The following is a 27235-nucleotide window of genomic DNA, read 5'->3' as shown; positions in this document are numbered from 1 at the left end:
TATTTCTCTTGCTTTAGGAGCTGTACCCGTGAAGAGATTGTTACGTGAGATATCTGATATTTTCTTGCCTATGTTTTCCTCTAGGACTTTTATGGTGTCACGGCTTACATTTAAGTCTTTGATCCATCTTGAGTTTATTCTTGTGTGTGGTGTAAGTTGGTGGTCTAGTTTCATTTTTTTTCAGGTCCCTATCCAGTTCTCCCAGCACCATTTGTTAAAAAGGCTCTTCTCACTCCATTTTATGTTCCTTCCTCCTTTATCAAAGATTAGTTGACCATAGAGGCCTGGGTTTATTTCTGAACTCTCTATTCTGTTCCACTGATCTATATGTCTGTTCTTATGCCAGTACCATACTGTTTTGATTACAGTGGCTTTGTAGTATTGTTTGATATCTGGTGTTGTGATTCCTCCTGCTGTGTTCTTCTGTCTCAAGATTGCTTTTGCTATTCGGGGTCTTTTTTGGTTCCATATGAATTTATGGAGTATTTGTTCTAGGTCTGTGAAATATGTCATTGGTATTTTAATAGGGATTGCATTGAATCTGTAAATTGCTTTGGGTAGTATGGCCATTTTGATGATGTTGATTCTTCCCATCCAAGAACATGGTATTTGCTTCCATTTATTTGTTTCTTCCTTAATTTCTTTCTTCAATGTTATGTAATTTTCAGAATACAGGTCTTTTATCTCTTTGGTTAAGTTTACTCCTAGGTACTTTAATTTTCTTGTTGCTATAGTAAATGGTATTTTCTTTTTTGTCTCTGTCTCTGATATTTTATTGTTGGTGTACAGAAATGCCTTAGATTTCTGTATATTTATTTTGTACCCTGCGATTTTGCCAAATTCACTTATTATATCGAGTAGTCTTTTAGTGGAGTTTATAGGATTTTCTAGGTATACTATCATGTCATCTGCATATAATGAAAGTTTTACTTCCTCTTTCCCAATTTGGATGCCTTTTATTTATTTTTCTTGTCTGATTGCTGTGGCTAGGACTTCCAACACTATGTTGAAAAGGAGTGGAGAGAGTGGACAACCTTGTCTAGTTCCTGATTTCAGGGGGAATGCTTTCAGTTTTTGTCCATTGAGTATGATGTTGGCCTCAGGCTTCTCATATATAGCCTTAATTATGTTAAGATATGCTCCCTTTATTCCCATTTTGTTGAGTGTTTTCATCATAAATGGGTGTTGTACTTTATCAAATGCTTTTTCTGCATCTATTGAAATGATCATGTGATTTTTGTCTTTCATTCTGTTTAGGTGATGTATTATATTTATTGATTTGCGAATATTAAACCATCCTTGCATCCCTGGAATGAAGCCCACTTGATCATGATGTATGATCTTTTTGATGTATTGCTGGATCCTGTTTGCCAATATTTTATTGAGGATTTTAGCATCGATGTTCATCAGTGATATTGGCCTGTAGTTTTCTTTCTTTGTTGTGTCTTGACCTGGTTTGGGGATTAGGATAATACTGGCTTCATAGAAAGAGTTTGGGATTTTCCCCTCTTCTTGGATTTTTTGGAACAGTTTGAGGAGGATAGGAGTTAGTTCTTCCCTGAATGTTTTGTAGAATTCGCCTGTGAAGCCATCCGGTCCAGGGCTTTTGTGTGCCGGGAGATTTTGGATTACTGTTTCAATTTCCTTCTTTGTTATTGGTCTGTTGAGACTTTCCACTTCTTCTTGATTCAGTTTTGGAAGGTTGTATGTTTCTAGAAATTTGTCCATTTCTTCTAGATTGTCAAATTTCTTGTCATACAGTTGTCTGAAGTAATTTCTAACTATCATTTGTATTTCTGAGGTATCAGTCGTGATTTCTCCTCTTTCATTTCTGATTTTGTTTATTTGTGTCTTCTCTCTTTTTTTCTTGATTAGACTGGCTAGAGGCTTGTCGATTTTGTTGATTTTTTCGAAGAACCAGCTCCTAGTTTTGTTGATCTTTTGGATTGTTTGTTTAGTCTCTATGTCATTTAGTTCTGCTCTGATCTTGATGATTTCATTCCTTCTTCTTGCCCTAGGCTTTGTTTGTTGTTGTTGTTCTAGTTCTTGTAGCATTGTGGTTAGGTTTTTTATTTGAGATTCTTCTAGCCTTTTCAGATATGCCTGTATTGCTATAAACTTCCCTCTCAGGACTGCTTTTGCTGTGTCCCACAGGTTTTGGGTTGTTGTGTGCTCATTATCATTAGTTTCTAGAAATTTCTTGATTTCTTCTTTGATGTCATTGTTAACCCATTCATTATTTAATAGCATGTTATTCAATCTCCATGAGTTTGGGTGTCTTTGATTTTTTTTTCTGAGGTTGATTTCTAGTTTCAAGGCATTGTGATCTGAAAGGATGCTTGATATGATTTCAATTTTCTTGAATTTGTTGAGGCTTGTTTTGTGACCTATCATGTGGTCTATCTTTGAAAATGTCCCATGTGCACTTGAAAAGAATGTATATTTTGCTTCTTTGGGGTGAAAAGTTCTATATATGTCAGTTAGATCCATGTGGTTTAGTGTGTTGTTCAATGCCTGTATATCCCTGTTGTTTCTTTGCTTTGATGATCTGTCTATTGTTGATAATGGAGTGTTGAAGTCCCCTACTATGAGTGTGTTGTTGTTGATATCCTTTTTGTGGTCTTCTAGTATTTGCTTTATGTATTTGGGTGCTCCTATGTTGGGTGCATATATGTTTATCAAAGTCATATCTTCTTGATGGATTGTTCCTTTAAGTATTATGAAATGTCCTTCTTTGTCTCTTTTTATTGTCCTTGCTTTGAAATCCATTTTGTCTGATATGAGAACTGCTACCCCGGCTTTTTTTTCCGGTCCGTTTGCTTGGAATATTTTTTTATATCCCTTTACTTTCAGTCTGTGTAAATCTTTTGTTTTGAGGTGTGTTTCTTGTAGACAGCAAATATGTGGATCCTGTTTTCTTATCCATTCCGTTACCCAATGTCTTTTAATTGGAGCATTTAATCCATTTACATTTAAGGTTATTATTGACGTGTATTTATTCATTTCCCTTTGTACCTCTGTTCCTCTCCTCTCTTGTTTTTTCCTTCTTTTTTCTTAGAACACTCCCTTTAGCATCTCTTGCAATGCTGGTTTGGTGGAGATGTATTCTTTCAGTCTTCCTTTGTCTGAGAAACTCCTTATTTCACCTTCTATTTTGAATGAGAGTCTTGCTGGGTAGAGTATTCTTGGTTGTAGGCCTTTGTTTTTCATTGCTTGAAATATTTTTGACCATTCCCTTCTGGCTTGTAATGTTTCTGTTGAGAAATCAGTTGATAGCCTTATCGGAGCTCCCTTGTATGTTATTTGCTGCTTTTCTCTTGCTGCTTTTAGGATTCTCTCTTTGTCTTGGAATGTTGCCATTTTAACTATGATGTGCCTTGGAGTGCGTTTTTTGGGGTTCCTCTTGATTGGAACTCTCATTGCTTCTTGGACTTGCATAGCTTTTTCTCTCATCAGGTTCGGAAAATTTTCTGTCACTATTTCTCCTATCAGATTTTCAATTCCATGTTCCTTTTCTTCTTCTTCTCGTATTCCGATGATCCTTAAATTATTTTTCCTAATGCTATCCTGTAATTCCCTTACATCTTGTTCATATTTTTTCAATCGTTTTTCATTTTGCTGTATTGTCTGGGAGTTTTTCTCTACATTATCTTCTAACTCACTAATCCGATCCTCTGCTTCATTTAGTCTGCTTTTGACTGATTCTACTGTGTTTTTCAGTTCAGAGATTGTATTCTTAAGTTCTTCCTGGTTCTTGTTAACAATTTCTATATCTTTTTTTATGCTGGTGTAGTTCTCTGCAAGTTCCCTGTAATTTTCTTGGAGCTGTTGGTAACTTCCTTGAAGGTTGTCATAGTTGATTTTAAGGATGTCGAGTATATTGAGCTTCTTTACCGCCATTGTTTTGAATTCCATGTCTGACATTTGGGCTATGTCTATTTCATCTATCTCTCTTTCTGAGGATTCCTCTTTTCTTTTCATTGAGGGGTTATTTTTGCGTCTTACCATGTTGAATTATTTTTGTTTGTTTTTATTTATTTATTTATTTATTTGTTTTGTTTTTTGCGGGGGTAGTCTGCTTTGACTTCCCTCCTTTGTGGTGTAATATTCTTTATCGAAGGTCTGGGAGTTTCAGTGGTGCAGTCTCTTTGATATCCTGAGCCTGATGTTCTTGAGTTACCCTTTATGTTGTTTGTTTATGCTGTTTGGTTATATTTCAGATGTTCTTTGATAGGATCTTCCTTCTGGCTAGTTGGTTGAGAATCACTCTATCTGCTTTGTCTTGTGTTCTTTTGTAGATATGCTGTTAAAGACATAAACACACAGCCCAGGCAGGAGACCCACACCCTCAAAAAGTATCCCCCACTCTATCATGTTATCGTTAGCCAACTAGCCCGTATTAATATAAATGTAAAGAGATTTGAGCTTTTATACTATAAGAAGAATAGATAAGAGTTGTTTTTGGGGAGGAAATATATAATTTTTGATAGAGGGGGTGATAGATTAGTAATATTTGAGACTGTGCAAGCCAGTTAGTAATATTTACATTGTATGGTAATAAAAATAGAAGAAAACGATAGAAAAATACATAATATAGTAAGAAAGTGGGATTGTATTGTATTTGGGTTTATATAGTAATTATATTATATTATTTAGAGTGATAGGGGGGCTAAGCTAGACACACAAATGAATAAACAACGATTAAAGAGAAAGGATGAGAAGGAGAGGTTATATGCAACACGTAAGAGATAAAGTTTGTTATTATTGGAAGAGGTGAAGGAAAAACACCCCCCTAAAAAATCCCCAAGAAAATAGAAGAAAAGAAGAAAGAAAGAGAAGAAAATAAAAAATTTACCACAAACCCCCCCAAAAAACCCCAAAAGGTAAGAAAGAAAGGAACAAAGAAAGATAGAAAAGAAAGAATAAAGAAGAAAGAAAGAAAGAAAAAAGAGAGAGAAAAAAATTGAAAAAAATATATATATACCCCCCCCAAAACCCCCCAAAAAAACCCCAGGAAAAGAATAAAGAAAGAAGGAAAGAAAAGAAATGATTAAGAAGAAAGAAAGAACAAGGGAAAAAAAATTTGGGAGAAAAAATTTGGAAAAAAAAAATTAAAAAAAAAGCCATGTTTTTACTCCGTTTTAGCCTTGGTGTGTTGCCTTCTTTTTCTGGGTCCGCAGCTGGTCTAGTGTGGCTGGTCAGAGGTTCTTGTTTTTTGCAGGACTGGTGTGCGCCCCCGGTTGCCGCTATGGTGTGCGCCCCCGGTTGCCGCTATGGTGTGCTCCCCCGGTTGCCGCTATGGTGCGCGCCCGCGGTTGCCGGCACAGCGCTCCCTTGCTGCCCGCTGGAGCCAGTTGAGGTGCCCTTGCGCTCGAGCCCTTGCGCGCGAGCCCCTGCGCGCTCAGGCGGCCCAAGAGTTTGCCCCGCGGTTGGAGCCCACTGCTGCCGGGCCGTGGTGGTTCCCCGTTCGCGCCGAGGTGTCCCTGCGCGTGACCCTGCCCGCGCGGGCGGCCCGAGCGCTTTCCCCGGCATTGGCTCCTGCTGTCGCTGGGCTGCGGCAGTTCCCCGTTCGAGCAGAGGAATCCCTGCGCGCGTCCCTGCACTCGCGGCCCGAGCACTTTCCCCGGGATTGGCTCCTGCTGTCGCTGGGCGGCGGCAGTTCCGCGTTCACGCCGAGGAATCCCTGTGCGCGTCCCTGCACTCGAGGGGGGCCCCGAGAGCTTTCCCCGGGATTGGCGCCCACTGACCCCAGGCTGAGGTGATTTCATGCTCACGCACCGCCCCGTGCCCTCAGTCCCAATGAGCCGAGCACCGGGAGTTGGTCTCTGGCCTCTTAGGGAAGGGCCGGGGACACTTGTGCTCAGTGGAATCGAGCGTCCGTGGGTCACCTCCTCCCGCTGTTCCCATGCTGCAGCCGCCCACCTTCCCTCACCCGTCTGGGCGGGCACAAACAGAGCCTGCGCTAGTGGTCTGCTTTCCGGCCTGGCGCCCTGCGCCCACGGGAGCTGTCTAGGGGTATCTGTGCACGGTTCTCTGCCTGTTCAGTGGGCCCTCCCTGTGCCCGTAGGGGCACTGATCTTATGTCTGTTGGGGAGTATCCGAGGGACGCCTGGACTCACGGCCCCACGCACCTGGGTCAGTGAGTGAGAGCACTTCCCTATGCGCGCCCCGCGACCCAAGGGTAGGGTTGGGGAGTGGATGAGCGCGCCTCTGCGCCTGGCCTCCTCCAGAACGGCCTACCACCCCCAAACTTTCCTCCCCTCTCCACCGTCCACTAGAGAAAAATATAAAGGAGAATTATGTTCTCACTTGCCCGGCAGCACGCTGTCTCCTGTCCTTCAGCGCCAATGCCACTTGGTGGAGTCCCGTCTCTGCCAGAGGGCAGAGATCCGCTTTCCGCCTGCCTCCTCTCCGGGCAGCCTGTGGTCGCCAAAAATCCTTTGTGTGCTTCCCGCCGCAGCTCGGGCAGCCGGCCGAGTCAGGAATCCAGTTTCGTCCCCTTTTTCTCCGCTATCCTCACTAAACAGGTTGTTCCCAGATGGATTTTCTCTAATCCAGCAGTGCCTTGGCTCAACTCCCACCAATGTCCAGCTGCTCACTGAGATGTTCTGTCTGCAATTCGCCTAAACTGCAGACGGGTCTCCGGAGCCTAAAACCGCAACCTCTCCTCACTCCTCCGCCATCTTAAGAAGTCCCCTGTAGCACAGTTTTTTAATCCACTCATCTACTGATGAGCACTTAGGCTGTTTTCTGCACTTGGCTATTGTAAATAGCACTGCTATGAACATAGGGCTGCATAGGTTCTTTGAATTGGTGTTTCAGGATTCTTTAGGTATGTTCCCAGTAGTGGATGCACAGGGTCAAAAGGCAGTTCCATTCTTGATTTTTTTTAGGGAGTTCCTACTGTTTTCCACAGTGGCTACATCAGTCTGCATTCCCACCAACAGTGCACTACGGTTCCCTTTTCTCTACATCCTCCCCAACACTTGTTTGTTGATTTGTTTATGATGGCCATTTTGGCAGCTGTGAAGTGGTATTTCCTTGTGGCTTTAATATAAATCTTTCTAATGACTAGAGATGTTGAGAATTTTTTCATATGTTATTTTTTCACATGCCATCTGTTTGTCCTCCTTGGAGAAGTGTCTATTTGTGTCCTTTGCCCACTTTTATTTTGTTTTATTTATTGATTTTAGAGAGAGAAAGAAAGGAAGAGAAAGAGATCAATTTCTTGTTCCACTTATTTATGCATTTGTTGTTGATTCTTGTATGCGTCCTGACTGGGAATCAAACCAGCAACCTTGGTACATCCAGACAAAGCTTTAACCAACTGAGCTACACAGTCAGGGCCCTTTGCCCATTTTTTAATTGGTTTGTTTTTCTTCCTGGTGTTGAGTCATATGAGTTCTTCATTTATTTTGGAGATCAATCCCTTGTCTGAGGTATCATTTGCAAATATATTCTGCCATACAGTTGGTATTCTTTTCATGTTGATGATGGTTTCTTTAGCTGTGTGGGAGCTTTTTAATTTGATGTAGTCCCATTTTTCCCTTTATTCCCCTTGTCCTTGGAGATACATCCACAAAAATATTTCTATGTGAGATATCAGAAATTTTACAACCTATGTTTTCCTCTAGGATTTTTACGGCATCACAACATATATTTAAGTCTTATCCATTTTGAATTATTCTGGTGTATGGTGTAAGTTGTGGTCAGGTTTCACTTTTTTGCATGTAGCAGTTCAGTTCTCTCAACACCATCTATTGAAGAAACTATCTTTACTCCATTGTATGCTCATGCTCCCTTTGTCAAATGTTAATTGACCATAGAGACATGGATATTTTTTTCTGAACTCTCTATTCTGGTCCATTGATCTATGTGTATGTTCTTGTGCCAGTACAAGACTGTTTTGATTGCAGTGGCCTTGTAGTGTATTATGATCAAGTATTGTGTTCCCTCCAACTTTGTCCTTCTTTCTAGTGATTGCTGAAAGAATCTGTGGTCTTTTGGTCCCAAAAAATTTTTTAGTGTTTTTTCTAGATATGTAAAACATGCCACTGGTATTTTAATAGGAATTGCATTGAATCTATAGGTTGTTATGGGTAGTATGGATACTTTAATGATGTTAATTTTTCCAATCCATGAACAGGATATATACTTCCATTTAATTGTTTCTTCCTCAATTTCTTTCTTCAGTGTTCCATAATTTTCCAAGTACAGGTCTTTTACCTCTGTTGTCAAATTTATTCCTTGACTTTTTTTTGTTGCTATAGTAAATGGGATATTTTTCTTAATTGCTCTTTCTGATAGTTCATTGTTCATGTAAAAATTAATGCCATCAATACTGAACATTGCTTTGTATCCCACTACTTTGCCAAATTCATTTATTTGGTTGAGTAGTTTTTTGGTGGAGACTGTAGGGTTTTCTATGTTGTCTGTAAATAATGATAGTTTACTTCCTCCTTTAATTTGGATGCCTTTTATTTCTTCTTGTCTGATCACTGTGGCCAGAACTTTTAGCACTATGTTGTATAAGAGTAGCAAAAGCACCTAGCTGCTGTGGTTCAGTGGATTGAGTGTCGACCTGCGAACCAAGAGTCGCTGGTTTGATTCCCAGTCAGGGCACATAACTAGGTTGCACATCAGGTCCCCAGTTGGGGGCATAATTGAGAGGCAACCACACAGTGATGTTTCTCTCCCTCTCTTTCTCCTTTCCCCTCTCTCTAAAAAAAAAAAAAACAAGCCAAATAAATAAATAAATAAATATTTTTTAAAAAATAGCAAAAGCAGACACACTTGTCTTGTTCCTGATCTTAAGGGGAAAGATTTTAGTTTTTGCCCGTTGTGTATAATGCTGGCCGTAGGTTTCTTGTATACCGTCTTTATTATGTTGAGGTTTGCTCGCTCCATTCTCACTTTCCTGAGTGTTTTTATCATAAATGGGTGTTGAATTTTATCAAATGCTTTTTCTGCATCTATTGATGTGATCATGTGATTTTTGTCTTTCATTTTGTTTATCTTATGTATTATGTTTATTGATTTGTGAATATTGTACCATACTTGCATCCCTGGAATATCCCACTTGATCATGATGTATGGTCTTTTTAATGTATTGCTGGATCTGGTTTGCTAATATTTTCTTGAGCCTTTTAGAATCCTGTTCATTAGAGATATTGGCCTGCAATTTTCTTTCTTTGTTTTACATGATTTTGGAATTACATTTTTTTCCCTTTGCACCTGAGTTTCTCTCTCTCTCTCTCTCTCTCTCTCTCTCTCTCTCTCTCTCTCTCTCCTCTCTCTCTCTCTCTCATATCTCTCTCATTTCTTCTTAAAGCAGTCCCTTTAGCATCTCTTGCAAAGCTGGTTTAGTGGAGATGTACTCTTTTAACCTTTTTTTTTTTTTTTCTTGGTCTGGGACATTATTTCCCCTTCCATTTCAAATGAGAACCTTGTTGTATAGAGTAGTCTTGGTTGCAGGTCCTTGCTTTTCATTACTTGGAATATTTTGTGCCATTCCCTTTTGGCTTGTAGTATTTCTGTTGAGAAATCAGCTGATAGCCTTATCAGAGCTCCGTTGTATATTACTAACTTTTTCTCCTTTGCTACCTTTAATGTTCTCTATTTGTCTTTAAATTTTGGCATTTTTTTTATGATGTGTCTTGGAGTGGGCCTCTTTGGGTTCATTTTGATTGGGAACCTCTGTGATTGCTAAACTTACATGACTTTTTCCCTCAGCAAGTTAGGGAAGTTTTCCATCACTATTTTTTCAAACATGTTTTCTATCCCTTGGTCCTTTCCTTCTCCTTCTGGGTATTCCTATGATGTGAATATTGTTACCTTTCATTTTGTGCCAAAGCATCTTAAACTGTCCTTGTTCTTTTAGAGTCATTTTTTGTTTTGTCGCTCTAACTGGGTGTTTTTTTCTACCTTGTCTTCCAAATCACTTATTTGATCCTCTTTTTCATCTAGTCTGCTTTAATTCCTTCTAGTGTATTCTTCATTTCAGATATTGTATTCTTTAATTATGCCTGGGTCTTAGTCATAGTTTCTATGTTCTTTTTAATGCTGCTGTATTTCCCACTAAGTTCCTTGTAGTTCTCACTGAATTCCTTGAGCATCCTTATAATCATTATTTTGAACTCTATGTCTTATAAATTGCCTGCCTCAAATTCATTTAGCTCTTTTTTTTCTGGGGATTCTTCCTTTCTTTTTGATTGGGGGTTGTTTCTTTGTCTCCTCATTTTATTTATTTAGTTTTTAATTTTTATTGTTTTTCTATTACAGTTGTCACACTTTTCCCCCATTGCGCCCCCAAGCCCACCCCTTCTCCCACAGTCTGTCTCCCCATTTTAGCTGACTATTTTTGTTTGTTTCTGAGTATTATATTAATCTGCTTTGCCTCCCTGTCTTCATGGGGTGGACTTCTGTGGTAGGAGACCTGTGAGACTCAGTGGTGCAGTCTCCTTGATCTCCTGAGCTGGATGTTTTAAGGATGCCCTTTATGCAGTTTATGTCGGCTCTCCTGCTGTATTTGGGTTTTGATTGTTGTTTGCTCATTTGTTGGTGGGTTTTCCCATCCAGCTGGCTGACTTGAGAGTCTCAGCCCCCACTACGTCCTGTATGTTGTTGCCAGAACAAAACAAAACAACACAGAAAACAAAACCCATACCAGGAAAAATACCACCAGAAAGCAAAAGCAATATTAATGACAAATGAGAAAAGATTAATAAAGGTAGAAAGAGAATAAGAATATTATAAGATAGGAAAAAATTGTTTGAGATGACTCAAGAAAAGAAAAGTGATGTTGAAAGGGTAGAAGGAGGAGATATAATAAGAGTAGGAATATAATCAAGGGAAAGAAATAGAAAAATAAAATTTTAAATGTAAGTAAGAAAGGTAAGGAAGAAGGCAAAATGGAGTAAGAAAAAGGGAGGTAAAATGAGGTTTGACTTTTTTTTAAGTGAAAAATTAGGAACAAAATTGAAGAAAAACAACAGCAATAACAATGACAAATGGGCAAAGTTTAATAAAGGTAGACAGAAAGTAAGAGTATTATAAGAAATAAAAAATATAAGATGACTAAAGGAAAGAAATATGGTTTTGAGAAGATAGAGGGAGGAAAAATAAGAGTAAGAAAATGAAACAATATGAAGAAAAGGAAAAATAAAATTTTAAATGAAAATTAAAAAAGGAACAAAAAAGACAAAAGGGAGTAAGAAAAAAGGATAGTAAAATATAAGATTTAAATTAAAAATAGTGAAAAATTAGGAACAAAATTGAAGAAAAACAATAACAGCAATGTCAATGACAAATGAGCCAAGATTAATAAAGGTGGGAAGAGAATAAGAGTATTATAAGAAATAAAGAAAATATGGGATGAGTAAAGGACAGAAAAATGATTTTGAGAGGCTAGAGCAAGAAAAAAATAAAGATAAGGAATATAAACAAGGCAAAGAAAGAAAAAAGTAAAATTTTAACTGAAATTAAGAAAGTGAAAGAAGGCAAAATGGAGTAAGAAAAGGGAAGAGTAAAATACGAGATTTGAAATTTAAAATAGTGACAAAATATAAATAAAATTGAAGTAAAAAATGTTAAAAATACGTGTCAAAGAAAAATAATGCAAGTAATGAGAAAGAACGAGGTGGTATTTGTCTTAGCAGAGTTTAGCGCTTGTCTGCTGGCTTCTCCTTCTGGATACATCTCTGGTAATGTCAGATGCTGTCCCCATCTAGTTCTAGGCAGCCTGTTCGAGGCTACAAGCAATCCACAGTTTGTGGCTGTCTCCTTCAGCCTTGACTACATCCAGGATGGACCTTGCTGCTTTTCCCTGGTGGCTTTTTATCAGCACAAAGCCCAGGGGTGGGTCATCTAATGTCTGAAAGCACTGCAGGTACCACCTCCACCTGCCTCTATCTGCAGTCCTGCCATTAGTCTTAGCCTTGTTGCTGACCCATCTGTTTCTGAGGGGACTTCTGGTGTGACCGGAAGGATCGGGCCCCAGGATCTACCTTGGGAGGTGATGTTCAGTCTTCAGGGAAGATGTTGGGTGTGTTCCCCTGCTCCTGCACCACATGCATTTGTCTGCCCCAGATTATTCCCAGTAATGTATAGTTTCTGATGAATTTGTTTTCCACTTCATGAGAGGGACCAATCTGTGTAAAAGGGCCAGCTCTTTCTTGCCTGGCACTGATAGCAGCTCTGTAAAAGCCGAGCCTGAGTGGGGCCCTGAATATCCCTGTTACACCAAATTCTTATCTGTCTGCCCAGCTGGTTTCAGTGGAATAGGACTCAGAGATCTAGTGTGGCTTGGAGCGGCTGAGAAAAGTTCAGAATGGGCTAAAAAACAATTTTCCCATTCTACAAGGTTCCTCTCCACAGCTGCATTGGCAGCATCTGATTAGCTGTGCTGATGGAGGGGGGATCCTCTCACAGACTTGAGACTTGGGAAACCCGTTTTGTTCCCCAATCTGTTCAGCAAGAGCTCTGTTCTGGTCTTTCCCCTGTGTTGCACCAATCTCTGATCTCTCTGCCCAGCCGATCTCAGTGTGAAAGAACCTGTAGATCCAGTGTCGCTTGGTACAGCTAAGAGAGGTTCAGAATGGGTCCAAGAGAAGCACATTTCTTGGTCTGATAGATTTCTATCCCTAGCTGAACTTTCATTTTGGTGTCCTTACTAGCAGAGCCACTGCATGTGGGGTCTTTGCTCAACCACATTTCAGGTCCTTTTTAAAGTCTCTATGTGGTACCCACACCATAGGACTGAGTCATTTTGGTTTTCCCCTCATACTACCTCCCCCCAAAGCAAAATGTCCTCAAGGTCACAGCTGGCTCCAGACTACAGGTGCCTCTGACAGACCCAGGTTCCCTATCTGGAACTTTCCAGGTTGGCACTACAGCTATGGACATGCTGCTCACTATGTGTGTGTAGCCTGGGTCTCCCAGACTCTGTATATCTTCCCAAGTCACTTCTAATTCGGATTAGGGAACCTTGTGCAGGACTGTGGCCTCCTGATTTGAGAGGGGCAGGAGCTCCAAAGCTGTAATGTCTTTCTGGTCCTTCCGCTGCTCCAGGCATCATGCACAGGGTATTTCCCCTCCAACTTACAAAATTTCCCCGGATGGTATGAAATATCTTATGTACTACTTGGCTTCAAAACTTCATATTAGCTAAGATTCTGTTGATTGTTTAAGTTAATTGTCAGAAAATCAGGTGAAAATCCAAGTTGAGGGCAAGAGCAAGTGGACTCAGCTTCCACCTACTTGGCTTCCATCTTCTTCCTCCTGCATGATTTGTTTTTGATTTACCAGTATATAAGATCAATTTCCCTATATCTTCACCAAGGCTATTTTTGAAACTTGGATTTATTTATTTATTTTTTTGCTGGGCACAGTGAAGTTTATTGATGGTGCATGACAAAGTAGGGCTCTCTTAGCCCCTCCCCTTCTTCAGGGCATCTGGGATGGAAACTGTGGAGGTCAGAAGATTCTCATTGCGTTGGGGACCTGGGACAAGGACTCCCCAGCACCTGAGGGCCTCTCTTTCTGTCTCTAGGACTGGTGACCCAGTGGGCTTTTACTCCTTGGATGCCATGTGAACCATAAGGTCCACCACCCTGTTTCTATAGCCAAATCTACTGTCGTGCTAGGAAATGAGCTTGATAAACTGTTTATTGAGGACTATGCCTGACCCAGCATTGAAGGTAGAGGAGTGAACATCACTGTTAAAGTCAAAGGAGACAGCCTGGTCCTCAGTATAGCCCAGTATGTCCTTGAGGGGGTCCTCTGACACCAGCTTCACTACCTTCTTGATGTTATCATATTTTTCATATTTCTCCAGGTGACATGTCAGATCCACAACTGATTAATTGGGGGTAGGGACATGGAAAGCCAGGCCAGTGAACTTTCCATTCAGCTCCAGGGTGAACTTTCCCACAGCCTGGGCAGTGCCAGTAGAAGGAAGAATGATGTTCTGGGAAGCCCCTCAGCCATCACACCAGTTTCCCAGTGAGGCCATCCATGGTCTTCTGGGTGGCAGTGATGACATGGATTGTGGTTATGAGTCCCTCTATGATGCCAAAGTTGTCATGGATGCTTTGGCCAGGGAGCCCAAAGAGTTGGTGGTGTAAGAGGTATTGCTGACAATCTTCATGGAGTTGTCATACTTGTCATGGTTCACACCCATCACAAACATGGGGGCATCAACAGAAAGGGCAGAGATGATGACTTTCTGGCTCCACCCTTCAAGTGAGCCCCAGCCTTCCCCGTGGTAGTGAAGACACCAGTGGACTCCACATCATATTCAGCAGCAGCATCACCCCATTTGATATTGCTTCTGGAAGATGGAGATGGACTTTCCATTGATGACAAGCTTCCTGTTCTCAGTCTTGACTGTGCCTTTGGACTTGCCATGAGTAAAATCATACTGGAACATGCAGACCATGTAGTTGAGGTCAATGAAGGGGTCATTGATGGTGACAGTATCCACTTTGTCAGAGTTAAAAGCAGGCCTGGTGACCAGGTGCACAATATGGTCAAATCCATTCACTGTGACCTTCACCTTCATGACTCAGGCTTGCAGCTGGCAATGTGCAGGAAGACACAGCTGTCTGTTGAACAGAAGGAGCAGAGAGCCTGAAACTTGGATTTTTTAACAATCAGATGAAAACTGGTCTTTCATGATACTTTTAGTTTGCATTTCTCTAATTAAGAGTGAGAGTAAGCATTTTTTCATATGTCTAAGAATCAGTTGCATTTTCTTTGAGCTATTTATATCATTTGCCCGCTTTCTACTGTTTGTTGATGTTTTCACACTTTAATGATCTATTTATATAGTAGGGCGATTAACCTTTGTGTTGCGAGTTGCAATTATTTCCCCCACAGTTTGTCAGTTGTCTTTGTTGTATGCCTGCATTGTGTTTCTGTGAGTGTTTTTCAGAGGTCTTTTATGATATTTGGATTTTGAGTAGGAAATGCCTTCCCCAGCATTTATAAGAATTATAAAATAATTCTCCAATGTTTTCTTGCAGTATTTTAATAGTTTAATTTTTTACATGTAGAAATGTATCCATTTCTTATTCATCCTGGTATATAATTTTTGATGTGTCACCTTTTTTCCTAATGTCCTCACAAGTGTGACCCAATATAATTTCCCCAACTGCTTTGCAATGCTACTTTCATTATATACCAAATTTACATGAATATATGGGAGTGTTTATGGACCTTCCATATTCTTCCAATGGTCTGATTATTCAATACGAGAACCAAACTTTTAAATATTGACATGCTATATTTTTTATATCTGATAGGGCTAATGTCCCTTCATAGGTATTTTGTTGTTTGTTTGTTTTCAGAATTTTCCCCAATGTTCTTACTTATTTTTTCATATGAACTTTAGAGTCACCTTGTCCAGTTAAAAAATCTTTCGTGATTTTAATTTTTATTGTACCTAATTTGTAAGAAATTGGTTGAGAATTCACTTTTTTATATAGAATCCTATTATCCAAGAACATTTTGCCTTTCCATTTGTTCAGGTTTTCCTTATGAATCTTGTACATTTCTTGTTAAGCTCATTTCTAACTATTTTTATTGTTTCTGCTATTGTAAATTACATATTTTCTTCCATTATGTTTTCTAACTGGTAGTAATTGGCATATAAGAAAGTTACTGATTTTCTAATATTAATGTTATATACAGTTATTTTACTGAATTATCTCATTGATTATAGTATATCTTCCTGTAATTATCTTGGGTTTTCCATACATGCAATCATATTATTTGAAAACAGTCAATAGTTTTGCCTCACCTTTAAAAATTTTTATACCTCTAATTTCTCTCTCTTATCTAACCATTTTGGATAGCACAACCAGTACTAAAGCATACATTTCTTCTTTCTTTCTTTCTTTCTTTCTTTCTTTCTTTCTTTCTTTTTCTTTAGATTTATTCTGGAAGATCAGGGTGCAAATACTAGAATCAAACAAAGAGGGACAAGTATGGATGGTGTTGTTGTAGTAATTCATGGATGCAGCGAAACATTTCAACTGAGAAGGCTACAGTACAGATAGGTAATGAGTAACACCTAAGTCAAAAAATATTGGTTAAAAACAGCTAATTTTCAATTGAGCATCACTAGAAGCAACTGGTAAAATTGTGAAACTATTTTACTGAAGTTTTTCTAAGAATATAAATTGTGTTCTAAAATAGCTACATGTTGTCTAAATTTCCATATAATCAAACTCAAATGTTTACTTATAACAGGAATTAAACAGCATATCCTCAGGAAACCACAAAGAAAAAAAAGTATCATTTTATGATATTAATTTTATGAAAAAAACAATACTTATTCAAAAGTAAACATGCACATTTATAAACTGAATCAGTATTCTATCAAGTTGACTATGTATTTAGATATCCCAAAGATTGTGATTTTCTAATTCAAAGGCATTTTTGTTGTCTTTTTTGTTGATCTTTTACAGTTGTCCCAAATTATCCCCCATGCTCTCCCCTGCGCCACCCAACCCCCACTCCCAGAGTCAATCCCCACCCTGTTGTCCATGTTCATGGGTCGTTTATACTAGTTCTTTGACTAGATTCTTCCCCTTCTTTTCCCCATTCACCCCCAGCCCCTTCCCCTCTGGTCACTGTCAGTCTGTTCCTTGTTTCTTTTTTTAAAGTATATTTGATTGATTATGCTGTTACAGTTGTCCCAATTTCTTTTCCCTTTGCTCCCCTATGCCCAGTAGCCCCCTTCCCTCCAGGGATCCCACCGTTTAGTTCATGTCCATGAGTCATGCATATAAGTTCTTTGGCTTCACTCTTTCCTATATTATTCTTAACTTCCCCCTGTCTATTTGTACCTACCAAATACCTTTCTTGATTCCTGTACCTTTTCCTCATTTCTCTCCCTTCTCCTTCTCAGCTGCTAACCCTCCAAATGATCCCCATACCTATAATTCTGTTTCTATTCTGGTTGTTTGCTTAGTTTGTTTGTTTGTCTTTAGGTTCTGTTGTTAATAGTTGTGAGTTTGTTTTCATTTTAATGTTCACAGTTTTGATCCTCTTTTTCTTAAATAAGTCCCTTTAACATTTCATATAATAAGAGCTTGGTGATGATGAACTCCTTTAGCTTGACCTTGTCTGGGAAGCACTTTATCTGCCCTTTTATTCTAAATGATACCTTTGCTGGATAATCTTGGTTGTAGCTCCTTATTTTTATTCCTTTGAATACTTCTTGCCAGTCCCTCCTTGCCTGCAAAGTTTCTTATGAGAAGTCAGCTGATATTCTTGTAGAAATCCCTTTGTAGGTAACTCTCTTCTTTCTCTTGCTGCTTTTAAGATTCTCTCTTTATCTTTAACCTTTGGCATTTTAATTATGATGTGTCTTGGTGTGGTCCTCTTTGGGTACAGCTTGTTTCGGACTCTCTGTGCTTCCTGGACTTGTATGTGTATTCCCTTCACCAAATTAGGGAAATTTTCCTTCATTATTTTTAGTTTTCCTTTATTATTTTTTCAGATAAGCTTTCATTTTTTTGCTCTTCCTCTTCTCCTTCTGGCACCCATACGATTTGGAGGTTGGCACGTTTAAAGTTGTCCCAGAGGTTCCTAAGCCTCTCCTTATTTTTTTCAATTCCTGTTTCTTCATTCTGTATTGATTGACTGTTTATTTCTTCCTTATGTTCCAAATCATTGATTTGAACTCTGGTTTCCTTCCCTTCACCATTGGTTTTGTGTGTATTTTCCTTCATTTCACTTAGCATGGCCCTCACTTCTTCACTTCTGCATTTTCCATACTCAAGCATATGTTTCAAGTCTGTGAGCATCTTTGTGAACAGCATTTTGAACTCTTCATCTGTTAGGTTGGCTGTCTCATCGCTTAGTTCTCCCATTGGAACCTTGATTTGTTCCCTCTTTTGGCCATACGTTTGTCTCCTCAACTTGACAGACTCCTGTGTTTGCCTCTGTGTCTTGGGTAGACCTGTCACATCTGTTATGTTGTAAAGAATGGAGTCTTAGGTATTTGTCAGTCCTGTGTGACCCGTTTCACCACATTGTAGTACTGTATGTGGGGGAGGGGTAGAGAGAGAACAATGCAGATTGTTCAGCACTTGCTGAACCCCTCTAGCTATTGCTCTGGTTGTGGTTTCCAGATTTGGTGGGTTTGCAGAAGTTCTAGGACCATGGGGGTCCTCTTAACAAATGAGCTCTGCTGAGAGACCGGTAGTTTCTTCCTCTGCCCCAACCCCCACTGTTTTGCACAGTTAGAAGCAATGAGGCTTTATTTTCCCTGGCGCTGGAACCATGAGCTGCACCATCTGGTCTGGTGCTGGGAGTGCTCCCCAGGTGTCCATCCCTACATTATTTAATGTGTGACTGTACTTTCTGCCAGCCGGCCACAGCCGCTGTCACTTCCACACCACATCCTATCCACCCCTGCTCCGCCCCTGCTGCCTGTCTGAATGAATACTTCTTCTTTATATTTTTGTCTGTTGGACTTCCACACAGTTCAATTTTCTGGAACTTCTGGTTGTGTCCAGTTTTGAGGTAGTTGTATTCATTCTTAGTTGTGGAGGGAGATGCAGTGTGTCTACCTATGCCTCCATCTTGCCCAAAAATTCTGTTCCTTGTTTCTATGTCTCTGGTTCTATTTTGCTGGTTTGTTTGTTTTGTTCATTAGGTTCCTATTATAGGTGAGATCATATGGCATTTATCTTTTGCCACCTGGTTTATTTCACTTAACACAATACTCTCCAGTTCCATCCATTCTGTTACAAAAGGTAAAAATTCCATCTTCCTTTCTGCTGCATAGCATTCCATTGTGTAAATATACCACAAATTTTTGATCCACTCATCCACTGTTGGGGACTTAGGCTCTTTCCAGCACTTGGCTATTGTAAATAATTCTGTTATGAACATACGGGTGCATAGGTTCTTTTGAATTGGTGTTTCAGGATTTTTTGGGTATAATTCCAGAAGTGGGATCACGGGGTGAAAAGGCAGTTCCATTTTTAGCTTTTTGAGGAAATCCCATACTGTTTTCTACAGTGGCTACACCAGTCTGCATTCACACCAACAGTGCACTAGCCTTCCCATTTCTCCACAGCCAACACTTAGCTGTTAAACAAATCAGTCATTAAACTCATCGGTTGTTAATCTAATCAATTGTAATAGGTAGCCTGGCTTAAGAACCACAGGGTGGGGCAGAATAATCCCTGTGGGCAGGGCTATTTCTTCCTCAGGCTGATGCCATTTGGAGGGGAGTGTTCTGCCTGAGCAAGATGGCTCCTGCATTATAGGGCATGACTTGGCACAGGGATCACATTGGCCACTCCCTCCGTTCTCTCCTGAAAGCCTCCATCCCCAATCTCTCCTCAAGCATCTCTAGTCTACTCTTCCTGACTTTTCAAGAGCCCAGGATAAGTGGCTGCAAATGACATTTTAAGTGTTAGCCCTTTAAAAAGCTCTCTGTGTCTTCAGCCTCTCTCTCTGGCATATAGAAACCCTGCTGCTTTTCACAACTGGATATTATCTGGGTGCCTTTCTGGCTCTGGTGCTGCAGGATGCAGAACCCAGCCTGGAGGTTAGAACCCACCCTTCTCAGAGGAACACCTGGCCACTGAAATATCCCTCTAGCACTTCAGCAGCTGACCGTGGGATCCCAGCCATCCTTCTCACATCTTCTTCACACTCTGTACCAATGACGCTGTGATGAAGTGGCTTCTTACATCTGTCTGTGGCTATAAGGCTTCTCTCCAGCCAGTGTTTAGTTGGTTATGCCAGATGTCCTCTCTACAATTCAGCTGCAATTCCAGACTGGTCCTGGGAGGAGGTCAGAGCAGCTCTCACTTACTCCTCTGCCATCTTGGATCCCCCTCCTTGTCTTATTTCTACCTCTAGTGGGAATACACAAAAAGATTCATTGTGCAAATGGTCTTCTAGTTGTTTTTAAAATAGAATTAGTTTTCTTTAAGCTTTTTAGAGATGTATCTATTGTAGAAAGAGTGGAATATTAAACTTTTTTTTTAAAAAAGCAAGGTATGGTACGCAGAATAATACCCACCCCCTAAAGATATCTTCAACCTAATCCCCAGAATCTGTGAATGGTTGGATTACATAGACAGTGAAATTAAGATTGCCGAAGGAATTAAAGTTGCTAATCAGCTGTTCTTAAACAAGGGAGGCTATTCTGGATTGTCTGGGTGGCCCCAGTACAATCACAAGTCCTTTAAATGTGGGGGAAGAAGACTGAAGAGTCAGTGTCAGAGTGACTTAAGTTAGAAAGACATTTAGCCATTGCTGGCTTTGAAGATTTAAGAGGGCCAACAGCTGACAAATGCTTGTAGCTCTAGAAGCTGTAAAAAGATAGGAAATGGATTCTTCCCCTAAAACCTTCAAAAAGTAACACAGCTTTGTTACTGAAACATTTGTCATACTTCTGACTCCCAGAACTGTAAGGTTGTATTGTTTTAAGGTGCTGCAAAGTTTGTAGTCATTTGTAACAGCAGTATAGCAAACTAATAAACCAGGTAACCTTTACTCAAAATGAAACTTTTCACAGGAGCCCGACATGAAACATAAAAGCAGAGCTGCACTGATTGAAGGAGGCATGTGACATAGTCATGGAAGAACCTCTAATGTAACCTCTAGGGGTGTGAGTGAAATAGTTTGGAAACCACTTATGTAAAGCAAAATGCCCCAGTTTAGTAAAAAGCTATCTGAAGCATCAGCCAGTGGCACACTAGCTATATATTCCACTGAAATTCCTGCCTTTTGGAGCAAAATAATGTTTTATGTATTACATTATTAAAGAAATGAATTAATGAAAACTTAAACAAGACTTTATATTTTAAGCAATGTGAATGTAACTAGAAAGGGGTAAGTAGATCAACACATGTGGGCAGTCTTTTTTGCATGGAATCTATAACAGAAACTAGAAGGAAGAGTTATGGTTCTTTCTTGTTACTTCTTAAGCTCTTCCAGCAGAAAATGCCTATAAAACAAAGAAGAGGTTTAAAACAAACTGCAGAACAGTACATATTTGGGCTTAAAGGTGGTGCTAATTATTACTAGCATGACAAACAGATTAACATAATATAGAAACTGCCTAAATTTTCAGCACTTATTTTGTTTATGCATAAATGATTTGGGAAATATCTACTCCACTATTTCATTTTTGTTCTCTAAACTTTATAGGTATGAAGTTTCATCTACATGTCAGCAGTTTTTTTATCAGTAAATAAAGACCTTTCTTATTTTTATGATATAATAACTTATCTCATTGCTTTCAGTTTCAGTAATAAATGCTTCTTCCTTGGGTATGCAAATTTCTCACTAATTTTCACCAAGGTTCATAAAAATTTAATTCTCTCATTTTATAATCTAAAGTTTGTTATTTGAGGGCTATTTGGAAAGAAAAAGAACTAAGCATGTTCTATTTTTCAGGGTGATGATGGAATTCCAGGGCCACCAGGACTAAAAGGAATCAGAGTAAGTGATATTTGCTTGTATACCAATGTGTTGTTGTTCAAAACAGAAAAAAATCAAATGAAGTATTACAAGACAACAGGAGAAACGACTCATATTGAAATGCAAAAAATTTAGTCTTTAAAAGGTTAAATAAGAGTTATCTTTATATATCCAAATGTCTATATAAAATAATGTGAGAAGATTTTTAAGTAATTTCTGGTTAAAAAATTGGAGTAATAAATTCTAATAAATTGCCAATTTATTAAAAGTGTATATCATATAAGTGATCTAAACTAGAATTTCCCTATCATTGTGGTCATCTCAGTCCTCTGGATTCAGAGAACTGGACCCTCAGGTTATGTACCCTCATGTTCACTTATTATAATTTTCTTCGTGTATCTCGAAGAAAATAAGTTTGGGAAGCAGTGGTTTAAACCACCCTTAAAGAGTAGATACTTTTGAAAGAATGCAACATTTCATTAACTCTAGAATGTATGGTTTTTCTAGTTGTAATGTTCTGGTAATCAGGATGTCTCTCAAGTTTGAAGTGCACATTTAGTATAATTTTCCTACAAGCTTTTAAGTGAACATATATCTTTCAGTATGTTCTGGAGTTGGGGGGAACTAAAGTTTAAAAGTATTACTGGTTTTTGGAAAATCATATTTAACTTTTCAGAGCCTGTTTCTTCATTTGTTAAACTAGATACTCAACACTATCTCCAGGGTCCAGTTTAGCTTTGAAATTCTATGTTCATAAACTGATGAGGCACCTTAATTTGAGTATGAAATACATGGGTGGAGACATAACATGTCTATGTGTGTGACAAATACAAACATTCTGATCCTTTGATCTCTAGAAATTTAATAGGTGTACACATTTCCCATAAACTTTAAAACATTCTTTTTACTTTTTAGCAGCAAGTAGTTTGCCTTGTGTGCTCTTTATGACTAGTGTGGGTAGGGTACTGGAAAAGCAGGGAAGAGACTCAAAATCCTTAGTTTATTTTACCAGACATTTCTGTGTTTTTCTGTAATAAATGTATATAAATATACTATTAAAGCTCTTCCTAATAATCATAAAACATCTCATAATAGCTTTGGCTATTATTAACTATGTCCTAAGAACTGCTGAGGCTAATAAAAGAACTATCCATTCTATTAATTCCCATTTCCAAGTGTTTGGGATTGCCTGAATAGCCCATGTATCTCAGCTAGAACTTCAGAAGTGCTTAGGCCTAGTAATTCTTGTATCCTCAGGTCTCAGCACACAGGCAACTTTTGACATGCAGATTTTATGACTTATTGTTATAAAAAAATTTAAGCATACACAAATGTACAGAGACTATGGTGCAATAACCCCATCTCTTCCACTCAGCTTTAAAAATGATCAAAATTTTGATAACTACAGTTCATCTATACCCCACCACTATTTTTTGGAATATTTAAAAATAAATCCCTCAAATTGTTTATTACACCAATGAATACTTCAGCATGTCTCTCTAACTGATAACACATAAACCACTATATCATCATGACACTTAAAAATTTAACAATGAGCCCTGGCTGGTGTGGCTCAGTGGATTGAACACTAGCCTGCAAACCAAAAGATTGCTGGTTCAATTTCCAGTCAGGGCAAATGCCTGGATTGCAGGCCAGGTCCCTGGTTGGGGACGTGCAAGAGGCAAGTGATTGATGTATCTCTCACACATCAATGTTTCTCTCCCTCATTCTCCCTCCTTTCCCCTCTCTCTAAAAATAAATACAATCTTAAAAAAAATAGCAATGATTTTTCAATATACTTTAAAATTCAGTGCATATTCAGGTTTCCTCAGCTGTCTCAACAATGTCTTTTCACAATTAACTGAATCAAGATGGAAGCAAGTTACACATATACCATTTGGTTGCTATATTCCTTAAGCATCTTTTATTATGCCATTGGAGAAACTGAGTCATTTGTATTGTACTATGTTTCACATTCTAAAACAAGCTGTGTTTACTAATGATGTCATTTAAATTGTTCCTCTGTTCCCCCACATTTCTTTCAAATTGGAGGTTGCCTTGGAAGAGGCACTAAAGAATTTTCTGGGGATTCAGAATGAGCTATACACTTAAGATTTGTGCATATTACAGTATGTAAAGTATGCTTCAAAAAGTTAAAGAAAATAGAAAAATATCTAAAAATGTACTAATAAAAAAGATCCTGCTGCGTTTTTAACCATCAAGTGAATGGGTCAAATCATTTCTTGTGAGGATTATGTATTGATCACTTCAATAAAGTTTTGTGGCTAATGAAAAAAAACCACAAAATACACTTGATAGGTAGTGCTGTGTACTTACTACTGAATTACGTCTTATGGCTCAAATAGCTGTCTCTCCTCCTCTTTTAATGCTAGGTTTGATCAGTGGTCTCAGGATTATGAGCCTGAGTCTTCTAAAAAATTTTCCTGATCAACGTTCACTTAATGGTTTAGCATCCATTGATGGTCATCGCCTAGATCCAGTTTTTCTTTTCATCCAGAGTTGCAAAATAATGATTTTAAAAATTCTATTAACCTTTCATTTATTAGCTAGAGTTCTAACTTATGAGCTGGAATTCTAATAGAGTATTGAGTTGGTATACCAGCAACTTCAAGTGATAATCAAGGAAGGATATGTTTTATTTTGTCATCTTTACAAACACATGGAATTTACTAGTATCAATCAATTACACTCATTATTCTTTTTGAAGCCCAAATTATCCCATCTTTGATCTGTGCATGCCCCTTCAAGTTGTTCCCTGTCCTGTATCCTTTTGACAAAATATTATTGATCTTTGATAACTTTTGTGCTTTCTGATACAAGACCCTTCAGGCTTATTTTGTGTACTTCTTCTTCAGATCTGTAATTGACCATGTCTCTGATTCTAGATTATTTTTATTGAAAAATGTGAATGTTAGTCTGAATATTAGGGGTTTTCATTGTATACTGGATTTGTCACTGTTTTTATGTCTTTTCAGTGGACCACGTTAGGAAATATGTGTTTTTAAGAGAAAAAAATCATGCACTCATATTATAAGTTCCAGCTGAAATTTAAAATAAAAATGTTTTGTGTTCTTATTCTTTCTCTCTGCCACCTCTTTCTCCCTAAGGTGAAAATCTTGATTCTAAATTACATTAATATGATTTATTATTTCCTTTATCCTGCAGTATACCTATCTTAGTTTCAAAAGAACAATTTTCAAATTAACAAAATAACAATTTAAAATTTAATAGTAGTAATAGAATTCTTAAATGCCATTAATTATTTCTTTGCTGTTCTCTTTTCCCATTTGAATTGACTAATTTCACAAAGGAATTATAGTCAAAATATGAGGTCTATCCAGAAAAAGTCCAGCCATTTTTAATATAACGAGAACAGTATGCATAAAATCAGTGTAACCAGGCAGCCAAGGAGAGTGGACTGGAATGCGCATGTATGAACAATGATGACTTCACTGTACTAGTCAGTGAGGGAAGTAGATGTCATTGAGTCAGCATGTATAATGTGTGGCCATCACATTCAAAATGACTGAGTAAGTAGAGCAATGAATCTGCATCAAATTTTGCGTTAAGCTTGAACATTTCTCTGCAGAAACTATTCAGATGATTCAGAAGTCTTCAGCTATGGGCACCTTGTCATTGGCAGCTTCATCATGACAGCATGCCTGCTCATGCATTACATCTCATGCAGAGATTTTTGGCAAAACATCAAATTACCCTACAGCCCAGATTTGGCACCCTGTGACTTCTGGCTTATCCCAAAACTAAAATCACCTCTGAAAGGAAAGAGATTTTATACCATCGGTGAGATTCAGGAAAATATGACAGGGCAGCTGACAGCAATTGGGAGAACTGTGTGAGGTCTCAAGGTGCCTACTTTGAAAGGGACTGAGGCGTTATTGTCCTATGTACAATGTTTCTTGTATCTTCTTCAATAAATGTCTCTATTTTTCATATTACATGACTGGCTATCTTCTGGACAGACCTCGAATCCTGTTTTAAAAGTGCTTGAAGTAATTCTTTTCTCATATGGTTATGTCAGTAATTAAGTTGATTGGTTCCACTTCATTTTCAATTTTTAATTATTTCATTTTTACTTCTTTTCAATTTCAATTTTTAATTTTTAAAACATTTACATTGTTCCGTAAAGTATAATCAGAGATGTTCATCATCCATCCTTGACACCTCCCATTTTATTTTATCTTTCCCCCCAGAAATAATCATTTTTATCATTTTTTTGTTTATATTTTCATTGTTAAGTAGCACTACCCTTCTTATACCATGGTAGCATATTATAAACACCCTTTACACTTTGTTTCTTTTTATTAAAGTTATATCCCATAGACCACAACATATTTCAATGTACAGAAATCTTCCCTCATTTTTTCTAACAGCTGCATGGTTTTACATTATGTGAACTTACCATAATTTATTTAGGTGTGTCCTTGTTTTTTCTAATCTTTAGTTGTAACTACAGTTGTATGGTCACTTCTGAAATTTATCTATAATAATGCTGCAGTGAAAACCTTGAATTTCATATTTTCTTTTGTAATTTCTAGTGTACTTTTGGAGTACATCCTTAGAAATAAGCTGCTTCAAAGGATAAATACAATGTGTAGTTTTGCTAGATACTTCCAAAATTATCTCCATGGCATTTGAATCCCATTAGCACTATATTAGAGTAGTTTTTACCTATACCCTCACCTACAGAGGATATTGTCAAATTTGTATTTTAGCTAATTTTTACAGGGACACTCATTGAAGATTTTTTTTGGTGATCACATTGATATCTGGGAAACATATATTTGCCACTTATCCATCCCCTGCTGAGTTCAATATTCATCACAAACCTGGGAGAACCACTTTATCTTTTAGAAAAACCATTTCACCTACTACTTTGCCTGCTCTTAGTAAGTACAACGAAGGCAATGCTCCCTCGAATAGGATTTTCTTTTATAGTTTTCTATAGAGACTTATAACACATGTAAGATTTTTTTTCTATGATTTTTAAAAGAACAGTGAGTGGTAATAATCAATAAGACACATTGTGTCTATTGCATTTCTAAGTGCAATTTTCATAATTTCCTTAGTAAGATATTATTTTATTGTTACTAATTTTTATTTGGTTTAATGAATGTATTTTTTCTCGCAGGGTCCTCCTGGACTTCCTGGATTTCCAGGGACACCAGGTCTTCCAGTAAGTATGATTTAGTTTCATTTTTAAATCCCTTAAAAAGTAATCCAAGTTTTCCTCCTTTTTATGGCCAAGTAGTATTCCATTATATAAATGTACATAGCTTTTATATCCACTCTACTGTTGGGCACTGCATTGCTTCCAAATCTTGGCTATTGTTAATAATGCTACAATGAACATAGGAGTGCATATATTCTTTCAAATCAATGTTTTGGGTTTCTTTGGATATAGTCCCAGGAGTGGATTCACTGGGTTATAAGGCATTTCCATTTTTAAGTTTTTGAGTAAACTTTATAGTGTTTTCCACAGTGGCTGCTCTAATCTGCATTCCCACTTATAGTGCATGAGGGTTCTATGTTCTCCACATCCTTGTCAACTAAGCCAGTCAGAGAAAGACAAAGACCATATGATCTCACTTATATGTGGAATCTAATGAACAAAATAAACTAACCACCAAATAGAAACAGACTCAAGATATAGAGAATAGACTGACGGCTATCAGAAGGGAGGGGTTTGAGGAGTGGGTAAAACAGGTTGAAGAGGGTAAAGGAAAAATAAGTGGTGATG

The 27235-nt window shown here is 38.3% G+C and overlaps 1 protein-coding gene across 1 annotated transcript in view; it reads left to right on the top strand.

Moving 5' to 3' along the window:
• The window catches only part of COL4A5 (collagen type IV alpha 5 chain), a 375000-nt gene that overhangs the window by 132032 nt on the left and 215733 nt on the right, over nt 1–27235 (top strand). The window contains exons 4-5 of the mRNA XM_090265360.1: nt 21433–21477; nt 26627–26671. Of these exons, the coding sequence (XP_090121486.1) occupies nt 21433–21477; nt 26627–26671 (90 nt within the window). The remainder of the gene's footprint in view (nt 1–21432; nt 21478–26626; nt 26672–27235) is intronic.

The sequence above is a fragment of the Furipterus horrens genome, unplaced genomic scaffold (genome assembly GCF_987537825.1).
Source record: "Furipterus horrens unplaced genomic scaffold, mFurHor1.1.pri manual_scaffold_17, whole genome shotgun sequence".
In the NCBI taxonomy this organism is placed as follows: Eukaryota; Metazoa; Chordata; class Mammalia; order Chiroptera; family Furipteridae; genus Furipterus; species Furipterus horrens.
This window is presented reverse-complemented; position numbering and strand designations above follow the sequence as displayed.